We start from the raw sequence: 8,741 nt of genomic DNA, 5'->3' as shown, positions 1-8,741 counted from the left end.
TAATTGTTTTAATGAATATTACCTGTGTAGTAGGAGGAGGACGCCACTGGAGGTCAGTTTTAGCTAGCTGAGCATCTTTGGAGCCGGTTCCCAAATTCCCCTTACAGCTTCATTAAACCTTGTAAATGACAACGGCTTTACTGCTGGCGTAAAGTTATCATACACTAGCTTTAACGTGAACTTCTCCCACTACATTATATTTATATTACAACAACGGCAACAAAAATAAAAACCGAAAAAAGTGTGACGACGTAGAAGCCACCTGCTGCCAGACGTTAGCAGCACAGCTTCAGGTCGCTGCTGCTGCATTCAAGTGCTGTGGGACATTACAGAACGCATTTCTATAGCCGCACAACACCACAAAGCCTCTTTGTTACACTGATAACACTCAGTTGATTTCTGATTCTGATTCTTCTCGTATAATCTTAGACACGTACTGAAGGTGCATATTTTGTGCAGTAATATTTACGTTATTAGCTTTAATTATACCACCTAGTTGTAAATGTAATTATTTTACTGGAGGGGCGTGAACGCATCAAAGTAAATTAATTTTCTCACACGGTCGCGAGACAACGACACACACACATCATGCGTAGGATGGCTGAGGAGATTCAACCTGCCGGAGAACAGAGGCGAGCAATGAAACTCTTTATTCAAACTTTTTACCTGTACTAGTTGTGTAACTTCGCCTGCCATTATGATGTGTTTGCGCTCAGTTCTGCGATAAACACAGCTTTTCTTGAACTTGAATTGACCCCAGGAAAAGCCCACCCGAGTCCCTAGCCAAGAATTTATTTCATTCTAATGTGTGCCTTTTATGGTAATGAATATGATGTTTATTATGATATAACGGTCTCGTGATGTATGCCGAATTTAGCAGTGTGTCCCAGTGGTTTATTTCAGCTCCTAAATAATCATTTACCAAGTAAACGCGTTTTGCTGGAGATCATTCAACCTTAAATTGTCAACTTTAAATAAAGACTTACGGGTTTAAACATACAGAGAATTGACTATTCCTGGCGTCTCGTTATTCTAGACGGATTCCTGGAAGTAGTGTAAAGATTATGGGGTCTCTATTGGTTGTAGACAAGCAGCACTGATAATAAAAGCAGTGTCATGTGGTCAAAGTCTGATTGCATGTACTTTGTTTTCTGTTTCGGGACCTAACAGCTCCTGGATATTAAGTTGGCTTCCCTCTTGGTGTCCCACTTCTCCCTCTCTGTTGAAAGATGCAGAGGAAAAAATGCTGAAGAGTAAGTAGAGTAAAGAGTAAAGACCACTTTTTTTTGTCAGATTTTTAGTGTTTATAACAACTCAATCAATCAATCAAATTTAGTTTTTGTGGCCTTTAACCAAATATCATAGTTTGCCAAGTGGGGCTTAACAAGGTGGGATATGTTGTGCTTTAGAAGACTGAAGAAAAACTACCAAAAGAGCAGGGGAAAGAAAATGAGAGGAGTCACAAGTGAGGGAAATAAACATGTCCTGCCTGGCCAGAAAAAGGAATTATGCCCCTGTATTTTTGTTGACTTGCTTTAGCAGCGTCATAACATTTATTTGCAGTGAGTTTTTGCCAAGATCTTGCATTTATGATGGTAGAGTTGAGCCATTGTGTTCAGCCTTCTTAAGTACACCCCAAAGATTCTTACTGGGGTGAATTGGCTAAAGTTGGGGTTGAGTCTGATAGGTACAGTAGGCACTAAACCAAATATTACATATGTGATATTATAGTATGTGACTTTTGGAGGCAGCCAGGCACCAGAGTATAGTGACATAAAAATATGTTTATTTTGGGTCACAAATACCACATTTAACCATTTTTTCAGTCATTAATCACGTGAGGGTCGCAGGGGTCACTGGTGCCAATCCCAGCTGATATTGGGCGAAAAGGTGGGGGTCACCCCCTGGACAGTTCGCCGGTCCATCACAGGGACACATAGAGACAAACAACCATCCACTCTCACACATTTGCCTAATCTGCATGTTTTTGGACTGTGGGAGGAGCCCAGAGAACCCGGAGGAAACACACACACACAGGGAGGACATGCAAACTCATATTCCCTCTATAATGCCTCCATCCTTCCTCTGTCTTTGCCCTGTCATCTCTCTCCTCCACTGCAGGTGTGAAGCAGCCTTTCTCCAGGCAGCACGTCCGGATATCCAACGATAACTATTTGTGGACCGTGGCATTTTCAACTCACCCTCAGCCGCTCTCCTCGTCTCACCTCCAGCCCAACGCCGTCGCCCCCAGACCTCCGTTGGTTCTCTTGCATGGCGTTGGTGGTGGTGTTGGACTTTGGGCGCAAAACCTGGACTCTCTCTCCAGCAGTGGCCCGGTCTATGCGCTGGACCTGCTGGGCTTTGGCAGGAGCAGCCGTCCCCAGTTCAGCAGGGACGCCGAGCTAGCCGAGGAGCAGTTCATTGCAGCCCTGGAAGAGTGGAGGGAAAAGGTTGGGCTGGAGGACATGGTTCTGCTGGGACACAACCTCGGAGGATACCTGGCTGCCGCCTACACTCTCAAACACCCACACAGGTGAGTCTGTGGGTTGTAAATAAATTGCATATAGCAGAGTCACCTAACCTAGATTAAAGCTGTAGCACATACTGTAACTTTGAGATGTAAACAAAGGTCTGTTACATTCAAACCATTGTCAAATAAGTTCACACGATTGAGCACCACACGATCTCGTGTCACCCTGGAGACAGGACGTCATTTTATGTCAAGACAGACGAAGTAACAGCAACATGTGCTAGTAAAGCAAGAGTAACACAAAAAAGCTCCCACGAAAACGTCCAGAAGTAAATTGGTTTGATGGCGTAAATGCTTCATTCGCCGCTGCCGTATACACACAAACGCTCCCTCAGTCAGGGCTGATAGTATTGCTTGACAGAGCCCATTTTCAGATGAAAGACGCAGCATAAAAAAATAATTTGAACATTGTTTCTGTTCTCAAAGACCAAACAGAGGCTGAACATGATGACAACAAAAATCACCAAAAGTTACGCACCGCAGCATTAAATGTGTACATTAATGTGTGTGTGTGTATGTGTACAGGGTAAAAAGTCTGCTGCTGGTGGAGCCGTGGGGTTTCCCTGCACGTCCTGAGAACCCGAACCACAACTCCATCCCAGTGTGGATCAGAGCCATCGGGGCTCTTATGAGTCCTTTCAACCCTCTGGCTGGACTGAGACTGGCTGGACCTCTAGGTCAACACACACACACACACACACACACACACACACAATTATATGCAGATTAAATTTAGTAAACACATTTTGTCAACTCACTAAAGATAAAAAAAACATTCTGAAAAATGTATAATTACACTGTGAGTCATTTTTCTTTGAAAGAATGAGGCTGTTGCTGAGATGATTGAAGGTACAATATTCAGGAAACAAATATTTATGTATTACTTTTCTACAGTTTACCAGTGGAAACAAACATTACCCTTGCAGATATATATACTAGAGTACTGATCCACTGTGTGTTATTATTATCAAGCCTGTGTGTAAGTTCACACATTTCTGTTCTCAGAAACTGAGTGAACTAAAAACCTTACAATCCCATCTGAAGTGTAGCTCTTTAATGACCTGTTATATCAGGTATTTCATATTTAAAATATGCAGTTTTGTGTATCATTTGTTATCATTTAACAAATAAACAACAAACCACAATCAGCTGTTGAAAAGCTTTGTTGGATCAAACTCTAAATGCAGCCGCTCAGTAGCAGCAGAAAGTTATTTCTATTTCTGTAAAATTATCTTGGGCTTTTTTTCCACGCGGGAGATTTTCTATGAGCCACAAAAAAATTGACTTGGCGCGAGGTCTTCTTCCTACGAGACTCACAATGTCACATGTCTTTTGCTGTGGTCTGACATGTCAAGTGTTGCCAACAGATCTTTAACTCGCCTCATGTCAGGAGCATTTCTGAGGTTGTTCTTTTTTCCTCCATACAAATTAATTATATTCCTGCAAAACACAAAAAGTCTGATGTCTGCATTTCTGATGTGTTTGTTTCTTCTGTCCTCAATCAGGTCCGACGCTGGTCCAGATGATCAGGTCCGATTTTAAGCAGAAATACTCCTCGGTGTTTGGCGACAACACCGTGTCCGACTACATCTACCACCTAAACGCACAAACTCCAAGGTGAAGGGGCGCTACGTGTCGATATTATCCACAGATAAGTTGTTTCCTTCTATATCTACTGTATTTATGTATCTCGATGCGTGTGTTTGTAGTGGAGAAACAGCCTTCAAGAATATGACAATTCCCTACGGCTGGGCAAAGAGGCCGATGCTGGACAGATTTGGACAGATCCGGGCGGACGTTCCCGTTTTCTTCATCTACGGATCGCGCTCCAGCATTGACTGCAACTCTGGACACGCTCTCATGGGAATGAGACCAGATGTGGAAATTACAGTAGGTTCAGTTTGAGGTTTTTGCACACTCGCTGTTTTCTTTGTTTTTAGCCGCTTACAGAAACTGTGAATGCAGAGTTGTGATTTTACATGATTCACAGAATCAATCGCCTCATTTGTAACAGTACTGTTTCATACATGGACTCTGTCCCATTGTGTCCAACATGTGGACAAACACAGATGCATCCAGGTGAGGGAAAATGATGGAATATGCATCAGATAAAGATTAGATTAGATTAGATCAGATTAGAATTGTATTGATATTGATCCCACATAGGAGGGGGATTTACGTGTTACTGCAGCAAAAGGGTCAGAGGTCGACGAGTACAAACAAGAGGTGAGAAAAGCACCGAAATAAGATAAAGAATACAATAGAATCAAATTAAGAATATAAAAACACGAAATAGGAATAGAATTGGCAACAAAATAAGACAAAAACATGAATATTTTAACAGAAAGTCAACATAAAAAAGCAGTTTTGAAATGTGTTAAATTGGTTTCAACAGTTTTATATTTGATTCTACACACAGTCGGAACTTAATGTAACCGAGTAAATGATCAGATTCATGTTAACTTCCTGTGGCACAAAGGTTATAAAATCCACTGCAAATTAAGACTAGGGTTAGGATTGTCTGACTTATATGCACTTGTATTTAAAACCTGTCTTAAAATACATAACTGTGAGTAGATGACACACTCCATGTCTGCACTCCTGTGTCTGTCAGGTGATCAGAGGAGCAGGACACTACGTATTCGCGGACCAGCCAGAGGACTTTAACCAGGCCGTTCTTCAGATCCTCGCCAGAACAGACACAACGACTGAGGATGAGAAGATATGAGACCTTCCTTCATCCACAAGACGAACCCATTACCCAGTCATTCAGTCATTCTTCATCATGTACTTAAGAGACCAATCACTGACTGAAGATAGATACTTTATTCATCTCACAGAGAAATTCACAGAAGACTCCTCACTCCACACTCGGGTCCTCTCCGAGGTTTGAGGTCAGAGTCAGACGATGCCGTGTGTTCTTTATCATGTAAGTAATATTTATAAATAAATGTTTTCTTGTCCAGCGTTTGGAAATAAAAATATGAATTCTGAGAATTTATTGAGCAAACTGGCCCCTATAAATGTAAATAAAGTCTTCTCAAGTGAATATCTTGTTTTGAGGAGAATCGAGGTCCAGTGAAAGTGCACAGAGTGTTCCTTCTCTGACCTGTCACACACTCTCAGAGAGAGATATGAGGCAGATGGAAGTAGGGCAAAGGGCTGCTGTTAAAAGGCATTTTCACTATCTCATAACGAGAAACACAAACTGAAAAAGAATCAGTTAAAAGTGTGTACATGTACAGTACCAGACAAAAAAATGTGCACATTTAAAACAACCTCAGCTGACAGAAGTGTCGCACAGGAGCAACAAATACACGACAAAAACAGGTCAAACAAAGCAAACAAAACATACATACATAGAAATATACACTATAATAAAAAAAGAAAGAAGCAGCGTGATAGAAAAAGGCAAGCTGTTTAGCTCGTCCTGAATTAAATGCCAAGGAAAAGAGGTCAAAAGTAAAAGTTTCTAGAGTCTGCGCTGCTCTTACATGAGAAGCAGCAACTGAACAGAACAAGGTTTTTCACCTTGTTCTGTAGGAACATCCAGGAGCAACTGGTTTGAGGATCTCGTTACGCTGGCAGGAGTAAGAATAATTGATCATCTGTTGGTCTGTAACTAACAATTATTAGGGTATAATTGATTAATCGGTCAATTATTTTCTTGTACCATAAAATGGCAGAAAACGTGGTTCGGTCTGTTTTTTTAAAAACCTGGAAATGATGACGTTCTCAAACGTCTTTGTTTCGTTCACAAACCAAAAATGATTCAATGTTTAATGATTTCTCTGTTATATGGAGCAAAGGAACCAAAGAATATTCACATTTAAGAAGCTGAAAAATCAGAAAATCTGTTGCTAATTGCGGGGAAAAAACACTCAAACTGATCAATCCATTATCAAAATAGTTAATGATTAATTGAATATTTCTTTCAGCTCTAATAATTAAGGAGAAGAGAGTGTGATAAATGATGTCATTTGTCTTCAGAAATGTGCACTTTACAATGTTCTCTGACAGTTTAGCGGAGTCGTGTTCTTGATACACAGAGGTGTACGTTTTCACAATTGTGTGCAAAGTTCAATTTTTTGTGTGTGTGTTGCGTCTGTGTAAAATCACTCAGAACCCAGACTCCAGACCAGCATCCAGCAGAGGGCAGCACAGCGACAGAATACGCTCATACGCAGGAGCAGTGAATCCCACACACACACACACACACACACACACACAAAGGCCTCACATGCACATATTGAGTGGAGTGACCCACTCAGGAGACCTGGACAGTGATGCTTTAAGAGCAGCGCGACACTCGCCTCTCTGATAAGTCACAACTCTGCAGTGACAGAATAGGGTCACACTCAGAGATGTGTGCGTGTGCGTGTGCGTGTGCTTGTGCGTGTGCGTGTGCGTGTGCGTTGGGCCCAAAAATAGACCTTCTGTCTCTGGAAGTGTCAACGTGAGTTTCACAACCTGCTTCCTCTCTGGGAGAAGGCGTCAAAGCTAAAGCCCCTTAATTGGGTTTTCTAAAAGTTCTTTTATGATATTTTGTTGAAATCCTCCTCACACCCTGAGAGTCATTAATAAATACAGTTCCCCGTTCAGAGGGTGCGCCTACGAGGTGACGACACACGTGTGCTGGAAACCTCACGGCATAAGAATTGTCTCATGTGTGAAGTTTGTTCCCCTCAAACAAAGATTACAAAAGTGTTGCATAATATAATAAGCACTTTTTTTTTCAAACTAGCTGTTTAACCAGGTGTTAGGAGTCTTTTTATATCAGACGTTCGGTCTATTTATAGGGAGAAAACTCGCCTTAGTGTGGTCTCAGGAGCTCAACAAGACAACTGTCTCTGAGCAGCAACATTAACAGGTCCATGCAACACTAACAAAACTTTTATTTTCACTTATTTGTGCGGGGAACAATAAAAGCTCAAGACTATTTAGGCATCCTGGAGCAAAGAAAATACTGCCCAGTGTCAGAAAGCTCGGTCCTGGTTCAGGGTTTCTCCAACGGGGCATAATGACCCAAAAGCAGCCAAGCTTTGCTCATAACAAAGACTGGATCCTCTATGAGTCCCGATCTTCATGCTATATAGAACATCTAAGAAAATTATGTGAAAACTAGACAATTCTGCGGCGAAATTTTGGGTGGATTGGACCTCAAATTACAAAAAAGTAGTATGTAAACCTTGGAGAGAGGGGAGGGGAGACTCACAAGCCCCTCCCTAATTCCCCAGTGCCTAACTGTCCAAAACCGGCAAAACATGTTTTAAAGTTGTCACATCTCAAGAACAGTTGATGATAGAGATTAAATCTTTGGTATGTGAGCGTCAGGAGGCTTTCAGTAGCTCCCACATTTAAATTTGTGAAAAACAAGTGTGAATCAACAGAGAAATGACACTTTTAAAATCCCCCCTCCTCTTGATTTTTGGAAAAACTCCAAAAGCTAAGGTAAGTTTCTCAGTCCTCGTGGAGAAGTTTGTCCTCTGCCTTTTAGACATTGTCTACTTCAGGGCTTCTCAATCCCACTGCCCTGCATGTTTTAGATGTTTCACCTGCTCCAACACCTCATCAACAAGCTCTGCAAAAGCCTGATAACGACCCAGGGCAGTGGGTCATGAGGACCAGGAGAATTCAGAAACCCTGGTCTACCTGGAACCTTCGTAGAACTGGAAGCAGTGTGCAGCCACTGAGCAGAGCCCAGATCTTGGTCAGTTGCACTAAGAGAAGCTTGACGCTAACACGTTATGATGCAGTCCTGTGATGGACTGGAGGTTGTGATCCTCCCCTTTCGCCCCATGTCGGCTGGGATCACTTGGCACCAGCGACACTCGTGCGGAGGATAAAGAGGTAGAAGATGGATGGATGTTCTGATGGTGGGAGGAGGTGGAGGAAAACATACATGGTGAGAACATCCAGGCTCAACTCGGAAGAGACCTGGGATGGACCAGAGTTTGCAACAGTGCTAACCATTGTTCCACCGTGCCGTCCATGGTGGACAAGGCACCATTCAAACCTGAGACAGTGAAGAAATAAGATGAGGAAGAACGTGCGTTACAGAACTTGATATAACTTGATAAGTTAACTTGATCAGAAAAGAAGCTTTAGAGAGTTCCTCAGGGGTGAAGACATACACGTAGGTCACTGGACTTGGATAAGAGGTCCTCAAGAAAACTCCAACTGAGAGCGTTTGCAAACATCTCATGATGAA

At 42.2% G+C, this 8,741-nt stretch overlaps 1 protein-coding gene across 1 annotated transcript; it reads left to right on the top strand.

Annotated features, from left to right (window-relative positions):
- Positions 1–571: 571 nt before the first annotated feature.
- Positions 572–5,540, top strand: LOC131447514 (1-acylglycerol-3-phosphate O-acyltransferase ABHD5-like). The gene is made up of 7 exons (XM_058619332.1): positions 572–632; positions 1,171–1,253; positions 2,122–2,533; positions 3,056–3,207; positions 4,036–4,147; positions 4,240–4,420; positions 5,145–5,540. Exons 1-7 carry the CDS (start codon positions 589–591, stop codon positions 5,256–5,258), a joined length of 1,098 nt encoding a protein of 365 aa, XP_058475315.1. The 5' UTR covers positions 572–588; the 3' UTR covers positions 5,259–5,540.
- Positions 5,541–8,741: the final 3,201 nt, after the last annotated feature.

Source organism: Solea solea, chromosome 20 (assembly GCF_958295425.1).
Source record: "Solea solea chromosome 20, fSolSol10.1, whole genome shotgun sequence".
Classification (NCBI taxonomy): Eukaryota; Metazoa; Chordata; class Actinopteri; order Pleuronectiformes; family Soleidae; genus Solea; species Solea solea.
Note: the sequence above shows the minus strand (reverse complement) of the source record. Positions and strands in the feature narration are given on the sequence as shown.

Coding starts and splice junctions, on each gene's coding strand:
- LOC131447514 (XM_058619332.1), top strand. CDS start 589: ATGCGTAGGATGGCTGAGGAGATTCAACCTGCCGGAGAACAGAG. Junction 4,148..4,239: donor CTAAACGCACAAACTCCAAG/GTGAAGGGGCGC, acceptor GTGTGTTTGTAG/TGGAGAAACAGCCTTCAAGA. Junction 4,421..5,144: donor GACCAGATGTGGAAATTACA/GTAGGTTCAGTT, acceptor TGTGTCTGTCAG/GTGATCAGAGGAGCAGGACA.